At 35.4% G+C, this 26,210-nt stretch overlaps 1 protein-coding gene across 1 annotated transcript in view; it reads left to right on the forward strand.

Moving 5' to 3' along the window:
* The first annotated feature begins 1,223 nt into the window (after window positions 1–1,223).
* Window positions 1,224–26,210, forward strand: part of Arhgap15 (Rho GTPase activating protein 15) — a 594,167-nt gene continuing 569,180 nt past the window's right edge. The window contains exons 1-2 of the mRNA XM_010620947.3: window positions 1,224–1,338; window positions 24,630–24,808. Of these exons, the coding sequence (XP_010619249.2) occupies window positions 24,644–24,808 (165 nt within the window). The 5' untranslated portion in view covers window positions 1,224–1,338; window positions 24,630–24,643. The remainder of the gene's footprint in view (window positions 1,339–24,629; window positions 24,809–26,210) is intronic.

Below are 26,210 nucleotides of genomic sequence, written 5' to 3' on the forward strand. Positions count from 1 at the left end.
TTTTTTCTGAAACAATCAATACAAGAACTCTAGGAACCTAGACACTTAAAAAGGACTATCCTGGAATGACAATTATCAGTGAATAACATAATCAGTCTAAAATATACTTTTAAAGGAAAGTCCTACAAAAATTAGGTTAATTGACAGGTACATATCAGCCTTAACTTGGGCCATACAGGCCAAGTATATATTCAAAATCTTTTGTATGCCAAACACTCTGTGCTTTATTACAAACATTTCTAGTCGGATTACTTTGTATGACAAGAGACTGCAATTTATCTTTCCGGTATATTTATTTGGAAGGGAAGCTTTTCCATTTATGAATATCCTACTAATCTCACAAAACCAGCAAAGCTTGGGAATCAAGGAACTTACTTCTCGAATCCCATGGCTCAGTAAAGATGCCTATTCCATAGTTTACCCCCCAGACACTTTAAATGTATGTCTAGGATGGAAGATTGAGACAGGTGGGTACAAAGAAATTTACCAAAATGATGCACTTTTGGATCTTCTATTGTGTGTTTTCTTTGTAAACAAGGCTACACAAAGAATCGTTGAGTTTCAGCAAAAGCACTCCAGCACAATTTAGAGCTGCTTAAGAAACTGCTGCAGGGAGTACATAGTGTGAGAACCACAGTCAGAGCAAATGCCACAGAGAGTGCCCCATGCCTCCGTCACTGATACAGGGAGGGCGGCAGAGCTCTGGATTTTGTTCTCTGCACCCTGCCCAAAGCCCCATGACTTGCTAGCTGAAGAAGCTTTCTGTGGGTCCATGCTGGAGTGAAACAGAAACACAGGCTCTGAACTGGACGAGGCTTCTTGGCTTCCCAAGTCCTCATGCAGAGCCTCCTGACAGAATGTGAACACACCCACACTTAACCAGGACAGGACAGGCTTCCTTTGTGAGCCCTTGCTAGAAGGCAGAGAAAGGGGAAGTTTGCTCGGTGCTCAGCAACCTGCTCCTCCTTCTGCGAACTTTTTGATCACACATTTTCTCCAAATTAAAATTGATGACGTTTACCTAAGTGTGGAATACTTGAAATTGGTCATTACATTGAACAATGATATTGTTGAATCTATAAGGCTATTTATTCATGTCGGGTAATGATATGATATGTATGACTAACTGTACCTACCCAGGAAGTGGTTTTATTTAAAACTTTTGTCCTCACCCCACCCCCTGCCTTTTTTTTTTTCCCTCTAGTACTGAAATTAAGCAGCAGTCAACAGAGGCCTTCTCTTACACCATGTGACATTACTGCTTTCCGTTTTTGTTCAACAAGTCATTAACAGTTCAGAGTTGATGGCGGTTTCAGTAACAAGCCCTCACTGAGAAAGGTGAGTGAGTTTTAACTTTATTGGTACATGAAACTTAAACTTGCAGACGTTTGGCAGAGTCTCCTACATCTTGGTGTGAACATATGAACATTCTACAAAATATGATGCTTCTATCTGTGGTTAAAACATTATTTTGTTTCCTTTGGTATAGCAAAGCATATTATTTTCATATTTGCTGCTGCCAGATTCTAAGGTATTTTACTAGGATAAGCTGCTAGGATTTTAGACTAAAATATTAAAGACAGAATACAGTATAGGTTTGGTTTGTAAGTGCTTTCAAAACTACTAGAAAAAATGTGGGACTATTCACCTTTAGTTGACTGATTTTTGTAAAAAAAAAAAAAAAAAAAAAAAAAAAAAAAAAAGTATTATTCAAGATCCAGATAGTGTGAAATAAAAAGCATTTCATAATAATAAGAAATAACATCTTCAATTTTACTGTGAAAAATACTTACTTTAAACGTTGTATTAAACCTGCATTAAAAGCCTTTAGAGTTTCTTAAATATATATCTTGCTGAATAGATATTTAAATGCAAGCAATTTTTTAAATGTGAGAGAGATATTCATTATTATGACAAATGAAGTTGTTTTCTCAGATTTGTTTGAGACATGAGGTAAAATGAGGGCAATTCTCTAAAACATAAACAAAACTTTATGTTTCAAAATTGTCAGAGACAGCTTCACTAAAGGATAATTCTGGGATGAGAAGCAAATCAGAAAGAGACTTTTTGTTATGTAAGGTAGTTATATAATTGTTTTTTCAGATTTTCCAACATAATTACCTTTACAAATAAAAAAGATTTGTTAACCGTGCATTGACAAGAATTGTTCTCTTACATTGACTTCTTCCTTTAATAGAATGTTTTGTGTGCATCCATGCAGAAAACATAAAAATATTGCTAATCTCAAGACAAATGCCTAAAATAAAACTGACTGTGGAGTTTTGAAAGAATTTTAATAAAAGCCCAAGATATGATCCACTCATCCCTAATATTATTTTTATTGTACTACTGGAAGGGAGAAATGATGGCCTCTATATTACTGATTTTTTGTGTTATTAAAAATAGTCAGAGGGTAGATAAGTGGCAACAAGTTTTTCTTTTTCTTTTATTGTCTTCCTTTCAAAGACACATATAAATTTTTCTCAACATGATCAATTTAGTAGGAAATTATCAGGCACACTAGCACACTCTACTTTAAGATCTTTTCAGTTGTCAATAGTATAGATAGTTGCTTGTTGACTATTAAAATGATTATGGAAAAATAGAGATTAGGACAGAGAGTACAATACTTGTTTTTATTGTTAGAGTATCAGAAGACACTAGTAATATGTTTTTGCTTTGATATTCTGATTAGAATTTAATTTGTTCCATTTCCTCACAATGGGAAGCATCATTTAAGTCTGTCTCCAATATTCTGATTCTGAACCTCTGCATGTATAGAAGATGTATAATTCAGATTATTTGTGTTGATATGTTATTATTTTATTTTATTATGAAAGATTAGTACATGAATAAACATGTAGTATTTACATACTAGCAATAATGAATGTCCAGATGATCATCTATCAATGAAGAAAAGTCTTCTAAGGTTTTTGAAAACAAGTCCATCGTAAAAAATGAGTGTTTCTTATGTAAAGTGTTAAAATATTAATATTTATGGAGTATGTGTAAAATAAAGATGAATTAAAGCAGAGCTTGGAATGAATTGACAAAATGCATCTACTGAAGATGACAGGCAAAGTACAATACTCTCAGAATAGTTTTTATATGTGGTTCATAATCTCTTGAATGTTCTGACCAAAGCAAGATAGTCAATTACAAATGAGCTTCTATATATTACTGTGTTTTTATACATTTTAAAGGAACCAAGTTATGGTGAAATAATACAATAGAGAAGATCTCATTTGGAAAGTCATTTCAAAGCTCATTTGCTAATAGAATATTATGCCCTTCTAGTCAGGGCCATCATTTAGCAAAATTCAGAATGAAAGGAAATCATTTTTGATTCATCCTTTTGCTTTTTAATGCTCTGCTATAGAATAGTCTCCTTTGCCCCAAATTTAGAATCCCACAGCTTTGGTACCTAGAACTATAGGCCTTATCTTGCCCCTTCAATTCCGCATTATTGTGTTTAAAATGTTCATCCATTTCCCAGAACACAGAGATCCTACTGCAAACAGTCCACACTCATAAGAGAAGGCTACAGACTTCTGACGTCTTTGACAGGCCTTTCCTTTCTGCACTGTAGAATCTTAGTAAGTTGTCTTAGCAGATAGGATCCAAATGATCAACTAAAGCCTGCGGATTCCAGGTACACACAAAGAGACTGATGCCATGGATAACAGTTGAGGAGAGATGTGTTGGGGTAGTGTTTGTTACCCATTCGTTCTACCAGTAGTATTTAAATAGAATTTCTGAGAGTGCCTTATGTGAAGGATCCATCACAGAGATGTATCCATTCATCTAAAATATTCCTGAAGAAATATACATAGGTAAAAATAATTGCAGTAGGTTAAAAATAATAGCACTATGTTTTCAGACCATTCTAATATTTTCATATACTTAGAAAATATCTAGCATAATCAATGATTTTATAGATGTATTTCAAAAGCCATTTAATACTATGAATTTAACTCTTTAAGTACTAAAATCATATTTTTATATTATAAAATGTTAAAAGATTATACTTGGAAATGCATATATGTTTTAAATTCAGACAGTAATAGAGAATTTTTTTTGCAGATAATGTAAAATAGTTTAATTTAGCCTAGGCAATAGTGACATTCCTTATTTGTGAAAAGTCCAAGAACAATAAGCTTAGGTATGAGGAGATCTAGAAGCTCACACTGGATTAATATTGGGTCTCATTTCTTTTCATTCATTAGTTCTTGTTTTCACCTTGCTGTAAACATCCTTTAGTAGAAACATCCATTAAGTTAGCAAAAACTTCAAGTTAATATCTAATCCTTTCAACAAACTTTGCAGTTAACTAATGCTTTTCCCCATCACCACAGAAAAGCCTCCGATTTGGGTGTTGATCACACGCTTGAGCAGATCAGTCACTGATTACAGACACAGGGAGTCCAAGTAGTAAGACCTATGTGTCAGACCTACTCTTGCATGTAGGACCCCTGCACCTTCGCATTTTGGCTGAAAACAGAGGTCCTCTGACATAGAAAATAAATCATTGTGTATGGCAAACAGGTACTAATAAAACATTTTTTTATTATATGGATTTCCCTAGAAGTAAGGTGACTTTGTCTCATATGGGTGAAACCCACAAAACTCTACTAGAGAGACACATCTGGTCACATTTTAAAGTAGTGTTTCCCAACTTTTTCAAACTCTCTAGTCACACAGAAGTATAATGTGTCTAAATGAAATAAGACTTCCTACTAACTGAATTTAAGATTATTTTAATGGGTACTCAATGTATGAAACCATTTAAAATCTTTGTCTTCTAAAAATTTTCATCTAGTATTAAATCATACAAATGTTTTAAAATTGGATATTTATATTATTGTAGTTATATCAATTTATAAATAAAATGTATTAGTTACCATTAAAACATACAAAAGTATTCTTAGGGTTTAGAATTTCACTTTTTTTATTCCTTTTATTCACCAGGCAATAAACCAAAGGATTTTGTATCATATGTCAATTTTTTACATTCTCTCAGGCAATTCAAAACAGTCTCAGGGGGATTTTTTTGTGGTAGTTTTCAGAGAAATCTATTTTAAAAGACAGGATGAGAATGTATAGATGCAAAAACATGATATGGTAGATAATTTCGAGGGGAAAATGACTTATACACTTTATTGGACAGAAATATAGTAATGGTAAGTCAGTCCAGAAAGATAGTTTCAGACCATGGAAAGGACTTTCTAGCAGACTGTAGCTCAGGTTGATAAGAAACCATAGTGTATGAAGTAGATGGTGTACATAATTGTATATTGACACTTTCAGGTTTGGATGGGTTGTCTGCTTCTCCACTGAGTTCACCCACCATTATGTGACTTAAGCTTCAGGTTACTTTGCAGAAATGGCTGTGCTTATAAAGGGCATTATTCCTGTAAGAACAGAAAAGAACTTTCTTCCTGTCAGTTACATGAGGCTCTTATCCATGCTGTACCTATAATGATCCTTTTCTTTTCATAGAAATCTTGCTAGGTCTTAATTTGAGAATACATGATATAATTAAATGTGCAAAAATGAAACCTCAATATAAAACTTTCAGATAAGATCTAATATTTTATTTCTAATTACCTTATTCATTCTCATCTTAACAAAACAGGCAATCATTTTTCATTTTTTTAATCTTTCATAGTCTCTTTATGCAAAACAACTATATATATGAATAGATATGCTAAGATATGTGTTTACGTATCTTCTTTAATGTACTAAAAGATGCATAAGTACATATACTTCTATATTGTGCTTTTTCTTTTAGAAATGTATCTTCAAAGTATTTTTATAACAAAAATAAGAAACTACCTAATGCTCTTTTTATAATTGCACAATATTCCATTGTACAGATGTATCATACTTAATTTAACAGACACTTTATTGAAAGAGTTATAGTCATGGGAATTTTTAATTTTATGCTCATATGATATCTTTTTTTTTTTAGCTTTAATTGAGTTTATTGATACATTTTAGGGATATAGTACAGTTACATTCATTGTTGGGATCTTGTATCTCTACATGACAAATCTTGATTCTCATTTTTTCCCCTTACCCCTGCCCTCCCTTCACCCCCTCCTCCCCTCCCCAAACACTTTATTTTCTTAATGTAAATTGTAACTGTGTACATTTGAGATACACACCTGTGTATTACAAGGGATGAAATGTTGATAATTGCAACCAAGCTACCCTTGCTGTTGGCTGTAAATTTTTGAGCTTCCACTAGCATTTCATGAGCATGCTGGTAGAAAGAACACAGCTTTTTATTACTGTTTTTTTTTTTTTTGATACCGGGGATTGAACTCGGGTCCTTGCAAGTCCTTGCGCTTGCAAGGCAGGCCACCAAACCACTGAAGAACACAGCTTTTTAGACAGACTATGGTGAAAAACAGCTCAGGCTTCATTGCTTTGTAGAAAATCATATCTCAATATAATTTTATTTAGTATTTCTGCATTAGGACTGAGATTAATCCTGTTTTCCAAAGATTAAAGGTGAGTTTGGTTTCCTTGTGAGAGAGTGGATACTTTGTTGACTGTATAATGAAGGATGGAAACATTAATGAAGTACAGGCCTTGGAATGAGATGCCAAAGGAAGCAAGGAATTGGGAGCACTACATATGAAATACCCATCTCATAAAGACTGAAGTGTGCAGAACGAGGACATGTACGCCATATGAATGTTCAAGGGAAAGAGAGAAAGAATGCAAATTTTAAAAATATATCCAGAAACTGAAAAGGTCTCAGAGGAGACTAAGACAGATGTGTGTAATGAGTAGCTCAAGTAGATAAGTAATCTTAAACAGAAGGAAAAACACCTAATGAGTGTGAATATAGAAGAATTGAATATATATAAGATAAGATAAGGAGAGGAAGTTGAGGGAATTTATGCTTCCTAGTTTCCATCTTTACTAAAATAGTTGGAAAGTTTATCTGATAACAGTATTTCCTGGATAGGAAAAGCTTGACTCAATAGTTTATTTTTAAATTCTTCTTGTCAATATCATACAATGCCATTGTGGATCTTAAAATGGATGTTTTCTCTTTTTAGTCCAATTTAATTCAATTTCATAAATAATTCTGAATTTCAGCAAATGTATACTATGTAATTGTGAGAACTATTAGGGAGGGAAAATTTTTGACATATCCAACAAAACCATAAACAAAATAATTAAAATATGTCTGTACATATAAATTAAATTCAATAGAGATTTTATACTGCATACTGTTAACTATACATCTTCACTGTATAATATAATGGCTTTGGTGCAATTTCATGTCATTCACCATTTGCCTTTGATGCTATTGAACACTCCTTTACTCTTGAGGCCATCTTTTCCCATGAGTTTTAGGAGATTTCATTTGTCCAGTTTTCTTCAAATTACCTTGATGATCTTGCTCTGACTCCTTTGCTAACTTTTCCTCCAGATTCATCTCTAAATGCTGAAATGCTCTGAGCTCAACCTTGAGAGATATGCTCTTCTAGTCTTAGGTCTTTTTCTAAATTTATTTCTGCGAGCTCTTATTTAGCTCCATGAGTTTAAATACTATCATTATGTAAATTAGATCTCGAAACCAAACCTTTTTTTCTCAGCACAAAATCCTCAAATGCAGTTAGATACTCATCATCTTTGCTTGAATATCTCGGAAAGTCAAAATAAATCTACTCAAAACAAATCACTGAACCACTGCCCACCTGCCTCTAACCCAGCCTGCTTATTTCCTTGTTTTTTAATCTACCTCAATTAATGGCATCACCATTCAGCTATCTTTTCAGAAAAATATCCTAAGGATTATACTCTGTCCTACCCTTTCCCTCCCTCTATCTCTAAACTCCATCAAATTCATAATCAATACATAGAGTCCACACAATTAGAGTTAGGTTTTTTGTTTTTTTGGTTTTTTTTGGTACTGGGGATCAAACTCAGGTCCTTGCACTTATAAGGCAGGTGGTGACCCACTGAGCTAGAGTTAGCTTTCATTAGACTTAGAAGCTAGGAAATGCTTCTTGGGCTTTTGGCTAAGATCAAGTGTAGACTTAGAAGCTAGGAGGAGAGTAGAAAGAATCATGCACTAAAAAATGATAGAAGTAGCAGAACTGATTGAATTCAGAATATTTTGATGTACATTTATCCCTTGCTGGATGTTTAACTCATTCGTGCAGAGCCTAAACCTTTTAACTAAGAGCCTGAGATATCCAATCAACATTTTATGAATATAAAAATATACTAATACAAATAAAAATTTTATGAAAGTGATATAAAAATTTGAATATCATTCATAGGCCAAAAAGTCCAAAAGAATAAAATAATGCTACTTTTTGTTCCATGTCTAAAATAAAGCCATTGATACAAAATTTGCTGTATGTCTGTACAAACGTCGCCTTATACAGACAGATTTTACAATATATGAGGAAAAAACATTCTTAGTCTTAGATTGTCATACTACAGGTATTTCTGCTTCTCTTTTTCTGTCTCCTCTAGACCCTGTATCTTCCCTCAGGCCTTAAATCCCTATGTGATTTCTTCTTAAATTTACACTATGCCATATGGTAGCAATGAACACAAATGGCTATTGAATATTTGAAATATTGTTAGTCTAAATTGAGTGTAAAATAAACACCAGATTTAGAAGACTTAGTACAAATAAAGAGAATGCAAAATATCTCATTAATATTTTTGCATAATTATATGCTAAAATGACTAAAATTTTACATATTGAAATAAATAAATATGTTCTTAAAATTAATTTCACCTATCACACTTTACCCATTCAGTGTGGCAACCAAATTTTTTGTTACATGTGTGACTCACATTATATTTCCTTTGAATTCCATAGCTCTAGAGCATCTTCTTTTCTGCCAATGCATTTTAAAAATATTTTTGTCCATTTTCATGATTTAAAATGAATCCCAGAAATACGATTCTTAACTTTCTATTTTCAGCTTTGATCTCTCTTGCAAGGTTTTTTCCTTATTTTTAATTATCACTTGATAATATTGTCATGATATTCCATCTGCAATTCAAACTGGACATGTCATAAATTAAGCCCATTAAGTCCCATATAAAATCCTCCATACTCTTCTAATTTCTGTTAATTTTGTCTATGTGAAATAATCTCTATGAGTAATCTTAGACTCTCTGTGGAGTCCTCCATGTCCCTTGTCCCATGCATACAATTATTTACCATATTTTTACAAGCACCCATTTTCTTCTTTCTATTTTCATTCATCATCATAGCAGTCCTTTAAGTAAGTCAAACTAAAGGAGAGAAAATAGGAAACTAGAAAGCAAACTCTTGGAGATGGAGAAGGAAATTAGGGGTAGAGGAAGGTAATAAGATTAAGAGAAATCATTATTCTCTACTACAAACATAAACTAATTTATAAGAAATAACCTTACTTGCTTTAGTGCTATTTCTCTATTTTCTCTATCTTACCTATTATAGATGTGTTTTATGTCTTCAGGGTGATGATTGGGTCAAATTTATAAAACTAAGAATGTCATTCGTCAATTTGTAATCTATTCAGAATTTTGTGATTTGGAAAACCTTGTTTTATTTGATCATTGCTTGCAAGCCAGAGAGATAAACAAGAATTTTTTTTAAAAAATTTTATTAATATGTATTAACTGGACAAATTACTGGACTCATCTTGATATTTCCATACATGCATGTACATGCACTGATGAAATCAAACATAAGCTTTTCATAGGTCTAACAGAAGAATGCAATGAAAGTTGGAGAATTTAAACTTTATAATGACACATGATAGCTAGGATATATTTGATGTGTAAGCATTAGAATATATTTTTCTCAAATTCTAGCCAAAACTGTTTTCATCTAAATAGACACAGAATGTATTAAATGAATAGGTTGCGGGGCTGGGGATTTAGTTCAGTGGCACTGCACCTATCTCGCAACTTGAAGGTCCTGAGTTCGTTCCCTGGTACCAAAGGAAAAAATACAAAATAAAAGAATAGGTTGGAAAGTCAGAAAAAACAATATTTAACTCTGAGACCTGCCACTTACTACATTTATAAATTATATGAGTGTGTCCTCTTCTGTAAAATGTGTGGGAGTTTCCTCAGAAGAAAACAACAACAAAATAATGTATATAAAAACTTTGCACAGTGTGTGGCACTAAACATTTGGTTTCAAACAGATGTATTGGTAATAAAACAGTAATACTAATTATTCTATCAGGTGATCTTACATCAAATGGTGACAGTTTTTTCTTGTACTATTATATAAAAGTCAGACTTGGATAACTTTGGTTTATTTCAATTCTAAGTATTATGAAAAGATTGTGAAACTCATCAAAAGCAATTTCTTGCTATTAGTTTCATTTCCTCTAGACAGCTGTATGTAAAAGCACAGTATAGCTGTGTAGGGAGAGAGAAGATAACTCTTTTCTTGTTTGTTTAACAATTTTTGGTTGATATGGAAATTTTACTTCAAGCAGGTCAAGATGTGCCCTTACCAAAAATATCCTTTAATTTTGAAGAATTCATATTCACTGCACAGAACACTTCAGAAGTGGTAGGGAACTATAGACTTTTGGATCTGAAATTAAAATAAAGCAGGAAAAAACCCTGAGATATAAGCAGAAAGAAAAACTCACGTTACCTTTACACACTTTCATTTTAAATCCAATTTTTATCTAATTGGTAAAGCAGTACTGTAGAGGGTTCAAGTGTGCTGGGGTCCTAGCAAAATATGTCTAGAATGAAAAATAAGAAAGGAAATCGGGAGATCAGGTGTCTAGGCTTTGACCAAGTTAAGTCTCTGTTTTGTTCTGTCCTTTGGGGGAAATCAGCTCAGTGTTTCATTACCGAGGTAGGGTAATGTACCAATATCAGTCCAAAGTCTTAAAACAATCGGTGTAAAGACATTTACATAATGAAACTGAGACATAAGGTGGGGATCCAAGTGCTGAGAGGTGCCAGACTGTACAGCGGCTTGGCAGTGGGCTCTCACCTACCAGCCTGGCTTTATGGAAATGGGTTAGCAAGTGTATGGTTCTATCAAGGTGGGATACGGATAGATAGCAGAGCAGATATGTAGTTCAACTTGGGCCCTGAACAGGGGGAAGCTGATGGATGGGCTGATTGTTCTGGCTTCCCTTGACCAGAGCTTTGCAAAGGTAGGGAGAAAACACTGAAATCCAAAGACACTTTGGACTGATTGGGTATTAAAATCATTGCAAACATGGTGGCAAATATTCACTTTTTGGAAATGCATAAGGAACTGGGAGAATGAGTGGCAGGAGAGTTCAGATAGGTACCACGTTCTATAGTACATGGAGTACAATATGGACAAAAGCACTGACCGATAAATACAGTGTCTGAGCTTACCAGCCCCCAGGCAATTCAGTAGAAGACACACATAGCACCAATGCGGAAGAGAAAGCAATACAACAGAGGATTAAATATCTGCCAAAATATCACAGGAATAACAAAAGAGATAAAAGCAAAGAGAGGGTGGAAAGAGGAACTTGCTTCACAATAGCAAAGAGCACAGCATAATGTCTTACTTTTTGTAACTAAGAGCATGTTGAAAAAATTCCAAGAATAAATGAAATAAATAAAAAATAAGTGAAATAAAGAAGTCTGGTTAACTCCCTAGAAAAGAAGTATAAACACAGTCCCTTGGTTCTGCTCTCCACTTCTGATCTTAACGAGCTTGCATGAATGAAAAAGTAAAATACTGAAAACTATATTTTCCTAATATGTGCAACAATCTTCTCTCACACACATCAGAGGAACAATGGTCCTAGTGGTGGCTGAGGTCAGACATCACAGTCACAGATGCTTTCAGATAAGCCTGGACATCTACGCAAAAGGAGTGAATAGGAGAGAACAGGGGATCAGAGCAAACTTGTCTTGTGTAGAAAGTGGAGTTGCTGCCCTGGGCCGGCTGACTTAACAAGCACCCCTGGACCAGTTTGCCACGTCTAATGATTTCTCAAGAGAAGACACCTAAAGAGGCACCTCTTTCTTTTTAAGTAGCAGCCCTCATTTTTCAATTGGAAATTGATTCAAAACATTCCAAAACATGGTTCAGGCCCAACAACATATGTCTGTGGGTTGAGTTTGTTTGGCAGTCTGCCGGTCCCACCTCTTCTTGAATTTATAGCTGTTGCAAAGAAAGCTGGAGCAGGGTACCATGATTAGAGAGAACTAGAGTCCTCCAAATAACTTCTGTATATTCAACAATTCCTAATAAATGTTTAGAGAGTGACGGAGCATTCAGTTACTGTAGAAAAGCATCAGTTTATGTATAGCATTTTCATTTAAGTCTTTGTTTTGTCTGATTAGTTTTCATAACTGGGTTCATTTTCCTAACTGGAAAGAATAATCTTTTTTCTGATGTCAACTCTCCTCAAAGAACTTTTTTGAATCATTAAAACATGTCTCCAAAAGTTTGACTTTACTGATTAATAGTACATATATCACTCTTTGTTTAAAGGGATTTTTTAATAACATGACATACAGTATGAAGCAGTTACCCCTACTGTATGGATTTACCATTGTAGGTGCAGGAGACTAAAATATTGATTATGCCCAAAGCAGGCTCTAAAGTATTAACTCCACAACTGGCTTGCGTATAGAAGTGAGTCTGGCCAAAGCCTACATGCCGAGGACAGAGTAACTCACACCCAAATTCTGTTCCCCCAACTAAAACTTTCTTACTAGAAGGACAGTGTTCTTATTACAACCATGTATTTTGTCTGTTCTGTTCCTAATTCAAGAATGCTCTGTCCTGTCCTTTACAAATGAACAGCGGACACCCAAAATAAGAAGGTGGGGTGTACAGCCAAGGTGTAGCTCGGTGGCAGAGCATGTGCCTAGCATGCTGGAAGGCAGGGGAAGGATTCCAGCATCACGAGAAAAGTGTGTACTGAAGTAATTAGTAACAAGTTTAGGACAATGCGGATATTTGAAAAACAAGTATAACCTGTAAAAACAGTTGCAAAAGTAACTTCAAACCCATCCGCGTCTGAATCCCTCAAGGGCGATAGGCAGACCTGAGTTTTCTCAGGCTACTTCTCAATCTTATTGAACTGAAATATCTGTGGAAATCGCAGCCAAGTCCGCAAGTTGAGTAATCTCCACATACTGATCACTGAGATTCCTCCTTGATAGCTCTCTCCCGCACTTCTGGACTCATGTGCTCATTTTTAATGGAAGTGAATTTAACTTTTAATGGAATTCTTAATGGAAGTGAAGTTATTTCTGACCCAAACACGTAGGTGAATCTTAACTAAATACAGGTCATTTTTAATTCTAATGAAGTGGATTTGATGTTTTCAATAATAAATTATAACAAGTGATCCCAGCTTTTGGTCTGGGCTTGCAGGGTACACATCAAGTACATTACTTTACATCCCAGCACTGCAGATGGTCACTTTTTCCTCCCTGGGTATTTGCTTTGTCACGCCCACAACTTCCCCTTCTGGTAACCTGGTCATTAGTTGTCTCCTTCACTTGCTAGGACTGAGGCCCTATCTTTTTATTGCCAGTTTCCCTTGTGGGTAATTGAACTGTACCTGAGCAACTGTTGAGAACTCTGTTGCTTGCCAGTGAACTCTTAGGTGATAACAATCTGCCAATCTGAACTTCTCAGTATTATTGCTCTTAGTAATGACTGTTTTGGCCGCCTGTTGAATAACTGTCCCTATTACACTTGTTTGTCTAGTTGCCAATGCTTACCCTGACTGTAACCAGAGACCTGTGTAATTACTGAACACTGTCAATATCTTTCAAATCACACTTCATTTCACAACTTCTGGCTAAGACAGCTCTTTAGTAACTGTTCACTTCAGATGGAGAATTTTGCCCTTTTGTCATTTCTCACCCTAATGGATCCTCAGAGATAACAGAGTCCTTCCAATTTAAATAAAAACGATGCCCTTGTCACTTTCTCATCCCTGAGAGCTGCCGCTTAAAGGAGGAGAGGTTGATTTTGGCAGAAATGTCATGTTGGAAGAGCTGGGGATAAAACTGCCAATACAATACCAACCAGGGAGTAGAGAAGAGAGGAAGGACCCAGGTATGGGGATAACCCTGAGTGATCCACCTCTTTTGGCCAGGACTCTTCAACCGATACCACATTTAGCTCAGAAACTATCTGTGGATCAGTCTCCCAATAAGTATAGGGCCCCATGAATCAATCAACACCCAACAGCCCCATCTCTGAGTGCATGAGCTTGAGGGACCTCCCACGTGTAAATCATAACATATCATGTGGAAGTATTCCCACCTCACACCAAATTATTTCCACTTAAATCAACATTAAAAATAAAAATTAAAACAGCAAGTTATTTAGAGGAAAATCATAGAACAAATCTTTCTGGTTTTGAAATAGGTAAAAATTCTTTAGGAGGAGACGGAGATTTAGCTCAGTGGTACCACTCCTGCCTTGCAAGGCAAGGTCCTGAGTTTGATCCCCAATACCAGGAAAAAAAAAAGATTCTATAGGAAAAAAATGCTCATCATAAGAAAGATGGTAGTTATATATTGGACAATATTAAAATTAACAACTATTAAAATGATGCCATTGAAGGAGTGACAAAAAAACCCACAAATGCAAAAAGATTATTGCAACCTAGGCATCTAAATGTGACTTATATCGATATATATATATAAATAAATTCTACAAATAAATAAAGGAAAAGAGCAGAAAAGCTAACAGAAAATGAACAAAAATTCACACAGACAAAAGAACATTAAATAATACTTATCAACACAAATACAAGTGTGCATGAAATAAACCCAGAAAGGAAAAAGCATGTACTTTAATTATCCATTTGCATAAATGTAAAAAATAGACAAATAATGGTTACTTTTGGGGGGACAGAGTGCATAGTGACTGTAACAGAATGCTGACGGTTTCTGGATAGGGCTGTTTGGCTACGATTACACGGGGATGTTCGATTTATAACAATTACTTGAGTTTCATACACAAACAGCATGCACACATTAATGAACACACAAACCACTTAAAATGCATTTGACTCATAAAAAAGCTAGAGAAAAGTGACTTTTCAATGAATAGGAGATATTCTGAAAATGATATATTCACTGTCCTTCACAACAATGGACTATGGTATGACTGTTCTATCTTCGAGCATGCTTTTGTCATTGAAATCAAATCCAAGCACTTCAAAGTTTGGAGATCTCAGCATTAAGGAAGAGGTGATAGATGCAACAACACATATGCTAAATGAAACAAATGCCAGCCATATTTAACTACTGTCAATAAAGAATGATTTATGTTCATTACTGCCAAGCACTAATTATGGAATATGCAATTTCCTCATATTTGAACCCTGAGCAGACCAAGATAGAAATAGGAACCTAGTATAACTGCCACTAAGGGATGATGGGATACCATCGCCATAGAACAGGAAATCACAGGAAAATGAAACAATCACAGGTTAAAATTCCTTTTTGTATTTGATACCCTCTGAACAAAGAGCAAACATTTAAGCCTGTTCCAGCAGTATCTGATACCCTCTTTGTTTTGCCAGTGTTTTCTAATATTGTGACTTCTGAACAACTTGTTCTACAGGTGATGTTTCTCTTTAAGCGACATTTTATCATCAATGCCTAAGACAGTCACCCTATTTTTCCTTAATTGATACTTGTATGCAAGAGGCGGAAAATGGCTCAACATTTCTTGCTAGATTAGCTCAAAACTGACAGGAAACACAGAGAATATTGCATTACTTATGCCCCTTATGGGTTTTCTCTTTATCTAGGGAGATTACTATTTCATAGAATTTTTGCGTTCCATGAGTATGATTACAATCACACAGGCATTTTGTTCCTATGTTCTTTTCAGTGTTTTCTACCTGCTTGATCATCACAGGGAAATTTAGAAGCAGTTTCTCTAATTTTAACTTTATTTTTCATCTGTCCTCCTAATTAAATGCAAATGTATCATGGTGCATTTTATCTTAAATACTTTATTTTGTCATTTGTATCATCATGTCTTTACCTTTTAGTTCATGCGATAGGTAACTAGAAGCATACGTGAATGTTCAAAGTGAGGTTTTAAAATGTTTAGAATATTTTTCCATTTCACAGAATGTTCTTATCATTAGACTGGTATTTAATAGATCCTGTGATATGTGTCCTGGTGTACATTTCTTTATATGGTATCTCAGAGGATGGCTACTATCCACTTTGTAACCTCAGTGGTGGGGAATCTATTCCTGTACATTGCTTTTCACCACCTCCTTTGGAAAAAAAGATTATACCTTAAACAAAGTAGTCAAATTACTCCAGGATCTTTAGAGTCTCTGCGTGTAGGGGTCCTATTTATCACAGAAGACACAGACCTAACATCACCTTCACTTTGAAATTATCTCCAGCCCTGTCCTTCATCGTGCCTTGATCAGTCTCCATAGTAGGCAGTGATGCTTAGGTGTGAGTCTACCATAGGATTGTTAATGACTTTTGTAGAAATTGGGTTGTAGCAAGTCTATTTCTCAGGGTAGGTCACCTACCCTTCAATCTTGACTGGGATTTATTTTATTTTTCAAAATATTATTTACTGGCTGGGCGTGGTGGCGCAAGCCTGTAATCCCAGCACTCGGGCGGCTGAGGCAGGAGAATCGATCGCTGTGAGTTCAAGACCAGCCTGGGCTACATAGTGAGTTCCAGGTCAGTCTCAACTACATAGTAAGACCCTGTCTCAAAAAAAAATATATATATATATGTGTGTGTGTGTGTGTGTGTGTGTGTGTGTGTGTGTGTGTGTGTGCGCGTGTGCATGTAATTTACTTGTCATTTTCACCATTTAGGATGGCCATGTGTAATGATAATTTATCCATGAAGCTGACTCACAAGACTTTGTGTCAGGGATTCCCCCAAAGCCCTGATACAAGTTAAAGAAATGCAAAGCCTTACTATCACATTTCCTATATATATAGCACCTGACCAGTCAAAAACAATGTTACGCAGTGGGGTGGCTATGGTCAAATTCCTTTACTGTGATCTTCCTTTCTCATTATATTTGACATTTTTGAAAGTGGATTTTATTGCACTCTTTCAGCTTATGGAAGTGGTCTGGGGAAATTAGGCTTAATAGAGATGTAGAAACCACAGGGGAATAGAGAAAAGGAAAATGAGACGGAAAGAACTGAAATTAAAATATTATTTTGGTAAATGGCTTCTGTGGTGGAGACGGCAAACAATTGCAATGCAAGTTAATTACTGACCTGTCAAGGAAGTGTGACATGAAGGTTGTGCCACACATTACTGGAGCTACCACAGCTACAAGTCATTTCCACAGAGGAACAAACAGTCTTTGCTGTACCACAGATCAATGTAAGATCTTTCCTGGGGATTGAAATGAGTTTCTCTGAGAAATAATATTTGTCTGTGGAGTTGCCATGAGCTCTTAGCAGACCTGGAGAAAAGCTCGTCCCACACATGCAGAGAGAGGAATGGGATCTTACACTGCACAGGAGTTTCCTGCCACTTTGGGGAGAGGGGACCTTGGCTCTCGGGAGTTGGGGTAGCCATACAGCTCATTTGCTGCACAGTGAAAACCCGGGTTAATTCCCATAAAATAGGAATTCTCTGGAGCTGAACTCAATGCTTGCCTCTGAGATAGCTTTCTTATAAACCCTCAGTGGTAAGGCCTGTCGTGCAAGACAGTACTATTTGGATAAAAAGTAATATCAAGCACCTAAAGAAATCTGAATCTAAAGGAAATTATTATCAAAGGAAATAAAGCCACCTAAATTCTAAGACAGTGAAAAGGGTACTGTTTTGCTGAAATGAAATGATAATAACAGGATTTTTTCTAAAATAAATACATGAAATTCTTTTTTGAAAAGTTATCTGAATCTCCAGGTACTTAATGTTTTCTTCATAGCGTATGAATATTCCTGGTTTTTTTCTGCCTCTAACTTACTCTGAAATATCTGCAGTTTATAAGTCCTTAAAATATCATCACAGATGAGTTATATATATTTTTAAAAAATAAACTGAACCAGGGATTTACCTCAGTGGTTCTGCTGCCTGCTTTGCAAGTGCAAGGTCCCAAGTTCAATCCCCAGTACCAAAAAATTAAAAATTAAAAATTAAATAAATAAATAAACTTAGTCAATGACAATTTTCTATTGGCAATGTGTTGGTAGCCCACATACACTGACATTAACTAGTTTTCATATATGCTTTCCAGTCATACATTCAAGAAACATTTTTAAACCTCTATGGTTTTGCCAAGAAACACAAGAACATGTATAAAAATACAAATACAAAGACTTAGGTATATACCTAACATGCCTGCACTGTGATTATTATAACACCCTGATATTTGGCAGATTTGGGGGGGATTCATTTACATTATTCATCCACATGTATTTCCACTTAACTTTGGAATCTGTAACTAAACCAAGGCCCTGCGTGCTGATTTCAAATAGGTTATGGCAATTTGTGAAAGAAACTCAGAACACATGACCTTCCCATGGTACTTATATCATAATGCCTCTCCATTTTTCCTAGCTCAAAAACTTCCTGATATATTTTTGATGCTTCTGGTGTGAAAGAGATGTCAAAAATGTACTTCCCAACTCAAAAGGGCAAGCTGCTATATTTTAGCATAATTAACAGAGTGTAACCAATAATTGGCAGATCAGCTATGAAATTTATGATTAGATGAAATATCATGTTCACTCCTATTTGAATATCTGCAGTATGAGTGAGGAAATGGAGCCCAGAATCCCACTGAACCAAGTCTGTTGAGCAGAGCCAAAGTTTGTGTGGCTCTTAAGAAGTGTAGTCTCACCACTGCTTCCTGTTTATAAAACAGGATTGAAAGTGGAAGTAGTGCAATATCAGAAGCTATTCTTGTTCTTCTCTTTGTACATATAAAATCAGGAAGTCTAGAAAAATAATGAAGCCAGGCCTAAGCGGTTTACATTCCATATGTAACTCAGGGTTTGTTTGGAGTTTCATAAAATTGGGGGATATCTCAGACATCTACAAAAATGAACCAGTTCTTCAGCAATTTTATTAGTCACTTACCAACACTCCAATTGTGTCCTCTAAGAACATAGATGTGAAAAACACTGATATTTTAAAAATAATATTTAATGAAAACAATGATAATGAGTGCATCATATGTTCTAGGAAGAACAAGGGGAATGCAAAACAGAAAAAGTTGACATAATTTGTATGCCTGCTATTACCAAGTTACACCAAGATAAGTATAAACAGGTATTACTGAATTTTGAATCTATTAAGTCTAAAAAGGAAGGTCAGTGAGAGATTAGACCATTAGTGGAATAATAGAAAGATGATTTATGATCCCTGTGGGTAATTTTTAAAACATTGCAGAAAGATTCACAAAATCAGATCTCTTCTTTCACTCTTGAGTACTTGCTGAACTTCTATAGATGTTTCTGGAAGCACAGCCACGTCAGAGTGCTAAAAGCCCAGTCAAAAGAGATGCCAGAGTGTGTTTTTATTTTGAGCCAATATTTAGCAGGCTTTGCAATGAGATTTCTTCCCCTAAAAATTCATTATATAAAACCTCAAAAATAAGAGCACTATAGAAGGTCCATCTCATCACACAACCCTTGGTGATACAATCTGCTAATATCCAGGCCACCTCCTCTTTAATTTACTTGAGAGTCTAAATAACGAGGACTGGTGAATGCTCTTTTACTCCAAAATATTTCTCTCACATAGCCAAAAGAATTTGCAGTTGAGGTTCAGAAAATGCTCCCTTGGGAGTTAAGAGGAGGTCTTACCATTCTTTCATAACATTATGTTAGTCATTGTGTTAGTTACATTTAATGACACACTGAGAAGATGGGTATTTTTCAAGGTAAGGAAGACTGCATGATGAAAATTTCAGAAAGTTTATTGCTATAGATGAAATGATGCCCAAATGAGTAGTGTGACCTTTTGCAGCCAAGAGATGAAAGGATCACTTGATGAAGGAAAAGAGAAGATTAGGAACAGAAGTTAGAAGAGCACAAAGAAAAGGTTCTATGTGAAAAGCAAATGAAACTGACAAAAGCACTTCCTTGGTATAGGTCTCCTAATAGGATTAATGAGAATAAATCATCTGTGAACTCAAAAGTACAACAGTCATGAGTACCACAACTGCTAGTACAGCCTTTATTACACTTGTCAGATTTCTATCTCCCTTACTATCCTCTGTCTGACCTCCTGCACCCCATTCTACCTTACAGTGAGGTTCAGCTTCCTCCCCATTCATCCATATAAGAAGTTTGTGTAAAACATCATGGAAAACTTTCTTTCCATATTCTCTCACCAAGAATATCTAGGATACCCGTTCCTTGGGGTTCTGCTTGGGTCAGGAGGGTTGACACTCTCAATCAACAATTCAGCTGAAGAGATGCAAGCAAGGTGATCAGATTCTCCCTCACAGATGAAATCCATCAATTCTTTTTTCTTGAACTTCTCTGGTACCTTATTTTGGTTGCATAGCACTTTATAATACCTAATTTATAATAGTACAGGTATGTGCGCATCTCTGCATTGCCAAGCCCTTTGCCTGAAATGCACAAGCTGCCCTGATCTACTTCAGTATAATTGGATTTTCTCTTGAAGAGCTTGTCTTTTCATATCCATTTTCCCTAAATTTGATGTCACTGCACCTCTCCTCACCTGAACATAATCTGATTCTCATAACATAATGAGTTGTTTTTCTATCACTCACACAAACTCTAATACACTTGTTAAAGGAAGATTATCGTCAGTTTCTAAACTGGTGTTTTAGAGAATCTCAGTAAATCTGGAAGAAATACTACTGTGTATTTTTTATGGGACTGATTTGGGGGATTATTTTTTCTGATAGGAATCTTTAAGAATAGGCTTAGTGTTATTTTTCTGTATTCTTTTAGATCAATATAGCACTCTGCAGAATTAGAAATCTTAAGTATATAGGAACAATTATGAAGTACTATCATTGACTGACTTTGCATTGAATGAAATGCAGTAACTCCCCTATTTCCATGGTTTTTCTTTTTGTGTTTTCAATTATCCAGTCAACTGTGGTCTGAAAATATTAAATGAAACATTCCAAAAATAAAAAATTCCTAACTTTTTAAAATTTTTGCTGTTCTTAAAAGTATAATAAAATCACATGCTGTCTGTTCTCTGCTGCTCAAAGCATGAATCATCTTGTGCAGAGTATTCTTGTAGTATACACTACCTGCCCAGTAGGTGCTTAGATCATTTCAGTTATTAGATCCACTGTTGCAGAGTCACAGTGGCTGTGTCCCGCTAAGCCTTATGAATTAATCCATGGCTGTATGACAAAGCCTATATCGTTTTCTGCTTCATCTCATCATGTAGGCATTGCATGAACTTAACATCATCGCAAGGAGATGGGTGAGTGTAGGTCAGTAAGAAATTTTGAGAGAGAGAGAATCCACATTCACAAAACTTTTTCCATTATACTTGTAATCTTTTAATTATCCTTACCATGTGTATGTACGTGTGAATGGGACAAAGCAAAATGTTTATAGGGTTCATTTGTATCTACTATTTCAGATGAACTCCGGGGGTCATGGACTATATACTCTCACAGATAAGGAGAGACTGCTGTACTTGGGAAACTGCATTAAGAAAACAAGCACAGTGCAGAGGGGTATCAAAAAAATGTGAGGATGGGGAGAGATGGGAACAGAAATAATGGCTAGAGAGGAGAAATAGGAAGGAAATTAAGCAAATAGCATTACCATTGTGGTAGGGAGAAAGATCCGCTTGACCAAAAAGAAGGAAGATCTTGATAATATTTTTTACAGACCGTCCCCAAGGAAACACAGTAAAGAAAGCCAGATATGAGACTTCTGAGTAATTCTGCCTTTTGACAATAACCTGTCACTAGGCAAATTATGGGTTGATTATAAAATCAATACAAGGATGCAAATTTATATTTGACACTGAAATATATGCATATACGCAGGAAGCGATGTGTCCTATAAATAGAACATGGCTGGGCTATGTAAATGTAGTGGTTGGTGCTCTTGATCTGTAAAGATCAAGCTTTGGCCTAAATTCCCCTAATAACACACACAGACACAAACACATGTGTGTGTGCACGCACACCCTGCACAATAGTTTGAATGTTAAGTAATATGCAAGATCAAACCTTGAATACAGTAGGAACAGAATTTCAATGTCTCTGAAACATAATTTCTCAGAAAAAAGTGCAATTTACTTTTATCACCTCAAATTTTTGTTTTGTAATTATTAAAAGAGCTCTTTTTGCGCTGTTACATAATTTCTATAACACATCACTCATGTAGGCACATAAAAACAAACATAAGTGCAAAATAAATTAGTTAAGGAATTCTTAAAACAATTTATTTTATAAACAACTATGTGAATTATCGCTGAAGTACCATAAAGTGCAAGTAAATTTCAAGATCGTTCACTTTTAATGTAACCACATGTATTAATCGCTTTCCTTTCCCTGGGACCAACTATCTGACACATGTAACTAAAATAAGAGATTTAGATTGACCCATGTTTTTGAAGGACTCAGTTCATGGTTAGCAGGTTCTGAGTCAGGACCATCATGGCAGAAGGTGTGACCGAGTAAAGCTGTTTAATTCATGGCCGGAGGGAAGCAGAGCGTGGAACAGAGCTAGAGAGAAAGGTGTAAGGCAATAAAATTGTTATAACTAAGCTTAACTATCACACAATCTTTGTAAATAGGGAAGAGAGGAGGGGGTGAAGGGAGGGCAGGCGTATGGGGAAAAAATGAGAACCAAGACCTGTCATATAAAAGTACAAGATCCCAACAATGAATGTAATTGTACTGTACACCAAAAATGTACCAATAAACTCAATGAGAAAAAAAGAGAAAATAATGAATATATCATAGGCCCCAAAAGTTTATTTGTATTTAGCATAATTCATTCTTGCCTACACCCTCCCCCTAAGCAACACCGGTCAGCTTTTTGTCATATGTTAATTTACATTTTTGAAAGAGACTATAGAAGTAAAAAAACTCATAGAGAAATTCTTTTTTATTCACTTTGTAATGGCTTTATTCAATCAGCAGCAGTTCTCTTTGTTGTATATATCAATAGTCTCTTTCTGTTTACTGTTTATTGCTTTCATTGTGTAGATAAACTAGAATTTGTTCCTACATGTTACCTTTTTAAAATAAAATATATGCTTTTCTATCTCTTCCAGTGTTGTTGGGAAAATGATCAGTCTGTTGAATTCTCAATTTTCTCCTCTATAAAATATTGGTTGAATGTCTATTTCATAAAAGTTTTGTATGAATTAAACCACTGAGAAAACTGCATAGCAAATAGTAAAAGATAAATATTACCTTGCTGTCTAAGTTGTTATTCAATTATTTCTGGTACTGATTGTGAGGCAATACTTCTCTTCCTATTAAAATAGAACTAGGAATAGTTTATTCATTTTAATAGTCACCTTAATATTTGTTTTAATATTCACCATTGTCCCATTGTCCATCTAACAAGTATGGGAATACAATGCGCTCTAGTTACAACTGGCCTGACATACGAACAACTTAGGTTATGACTGGAATTTTACTTTTAAGTTATGATCGAAGACTTGAGTTATGACCTGAATGCTGGCCACTTGTGCTTCCAGATGGTCTCAGATACAGACTTAACCTGTAAAGAGTTCCAGAAGGAATATTACTACATCTTTTCCTGTGTGTTGTTAAGTGAGAAATCGTGGCCAGTGTCTTTCTAAGGAAACTGAGATTTGACTGCATACAGGAGACTTTGAAGGCTGTGCCTTCAATTGACCAATTTGAGTAACAACCAGCCCTTGAGAATGAAATGAGTCCATACGTCAAGGGCCTACTGTATCATTGTTGTTTCCTAAAAATACAATCATGCCTTTGAATTATATTAGCTTTTGTGAGTGTCTACCTAGTTTTCCCCGCTGTTATATAGGAATGCCCAGTGCCCAATATGCAAGTCCACATAGTTAAGAGTTGGAGGCAACAATTAGGCAAAAAGAAGATCTGCTTCAGCCAATTAAGAAGCTGAATTTGATTGCAGATGATGTTTTCATGAGATAATTTATCCATTTGTAAGAATTTAGAGCCATCAAATTTGCTTTGCTGACACCAGTTCTTGTCTTCCTTAAATTTGACCAGATTAATATGGATTTTAGGTTCAGCAGCAGTAGCAGCAGCAGCAACCACTAAAATGGTGCAGGTGGTAATGTATGAGTGTAGAATTAGTAGCAGACAAGTGAAATTATGAATTAAAAAAGCATATATCCTAATGATGATTACTTGGCACTACCATTTCTATATAAGGATGACCATCGGATTGCTATTAGTTTCATAATTGAATTAGGAGTTACAGAGACTATGTTGTGCCACCTACAACCTTCTGAAGATTTCTGTCTTATATACTATTCTTCATCCATAGAAGTCCCAACTGATCCCTAGAAAATAACCATTTTCTCTTTTACTACTCAGAGGGATGAAGACTCTTAATTTATGTAATTATGTAATTTTAATACCCTGCCATGAATAGGGGCACACACCTACCAAGAGTTTCTCATGGGAAAAGTATATATTTAGAGTAACATAGTTTTTATTTTATCAGGACACCACTGTAATATGAAGAAATCTACAAATGCTGATGCCTCTATGGAAACACAGAATCCTGTCCACCAAGGCACAGGAGCTGTGCAAATGAGAATCAAAAACAGCAACAGCCACCACGACAGGTTGAGCCAAACTAAATCCATGATCCTCACTGATGTTGGGAAGGTCACCGAACCTGTAAGTCGAACGCTCCAGATATCCCAAATTCACTTAGCATACAGAAGTTTATTTTTTAAAAAAGAGCAAATTAGCTTTGTTTTATTTGTTTTCCTGATGTGCAATAGAACACTGTTTTTGCAATGCATTTTATTTTGTCTACTTATAGTTGTAATAATATCCCCAGTTGCACAAGAAGAGCTGGGTCTAATCCAGAGTGATAAAGCGGATTTGGAGCAAGGCTGAAGAACACCTTTGACTCATTTTAAGGGCCTCTACTATCATGCTTCAGTGTCATAAAAATAATGAGGTTATGCTAGCATGTGGTGTTTGTACTTCCAAATACAGTACATCACTTTGAAAAGCCAGAGGCTAAAATCAGCTAAGAATAAACCGAGAAATAAACGTGTTTTTCAAAATTGTGAAAATCTCTTTCTTAAAATTGCCTAATAATATATGGTAGTAGAAATTACTACTTGATTTGAAATGGACTCAAATGATTGAAATGGTGTGGCTATGTAAGGTTTGGAGAGGAAGACATTTTGTCTCGATAATATGTCATTAGAAAGATTTGAATTAAAATAGTTAGAGATGAACTCTACTGCCAATTGTGTCCCTGGCCCTGCACGCATCCTGAGCCACTAAACCCACTGATTACGATGAGTCTCCTCTGGTTAATTTTCCTCTGTAATGGTGGTAACTTGCAGCTGAGGCCATAGGATGGTACAAAATTATTTATGCAATGTTAGCCATTCTTTTGGACCCCAGATCTATTTTGTTTCACACAGTGAAAGCAAGATGAAGAAATAGGTTAGCTAGGGACAGGCTGAGTCCCAGTCACCCTGCAGAAACGTGTGAGCTATTAATTGAGTGTTCTGCTAATATCATAGGAGCCTATGAAATATTCAGCTCCCTAAGTTATTGAGATAAACTTGCTGAGGATCACGTTACCGATTACATTTATTCTCCATATTTTACTCAAATTTCAAGTGAAACATTAACCCACAGCAGCTTCAGGAGCTTGAGAAATGTATGAATGGAATCATTCTTTCCTCGGGTGTTATAGATAAATTTAGTGTGAGGACACCAGTGATTATTTTGGTGGACTGAAAAACATCCTTAGATAAGGTAACTAATGAGAAAAGCATTTGCCTGTATTTACTTTCTCATTTAAAGCTATTGTCTGCTGGGAGGCACAACACTGTTAGTTCACTTTACTTTTGAAACAACTAAAATTTTCCTCAAGTATGAACTTGAGACAAAGGTTAGAGTAGATTGCTGGAATCTCTATATGTATTTATCTGTAAGAACTGTACCTTTGAAAAAGTTTAAAAGTTAAGTATATTTAATGATGCCTGACATATTTTATTGGCTGTGTTTAACAAAAGGCACTATGCCGCAGTTGTTTTTGACAAGCATGAAA

The sequence above is a fragment of the Fukomys damarensis genome, unplaced genomic scaffold (assembly GCF_012274545.1).
Source record: "Fukomys damarensis isolate Sample0158 unplaced genomic scaffold, DMR_v1.0_HiC HiC_scaffold_29, whole genome shotgun sequence".
NCBI classification, from domain to species: domain Eukaryota; kingdom Metazoa; phylum Chordata; class Mammalia; order Rodentia; family Bathyergidae; genus Fukomys; species Fukomys damarensis.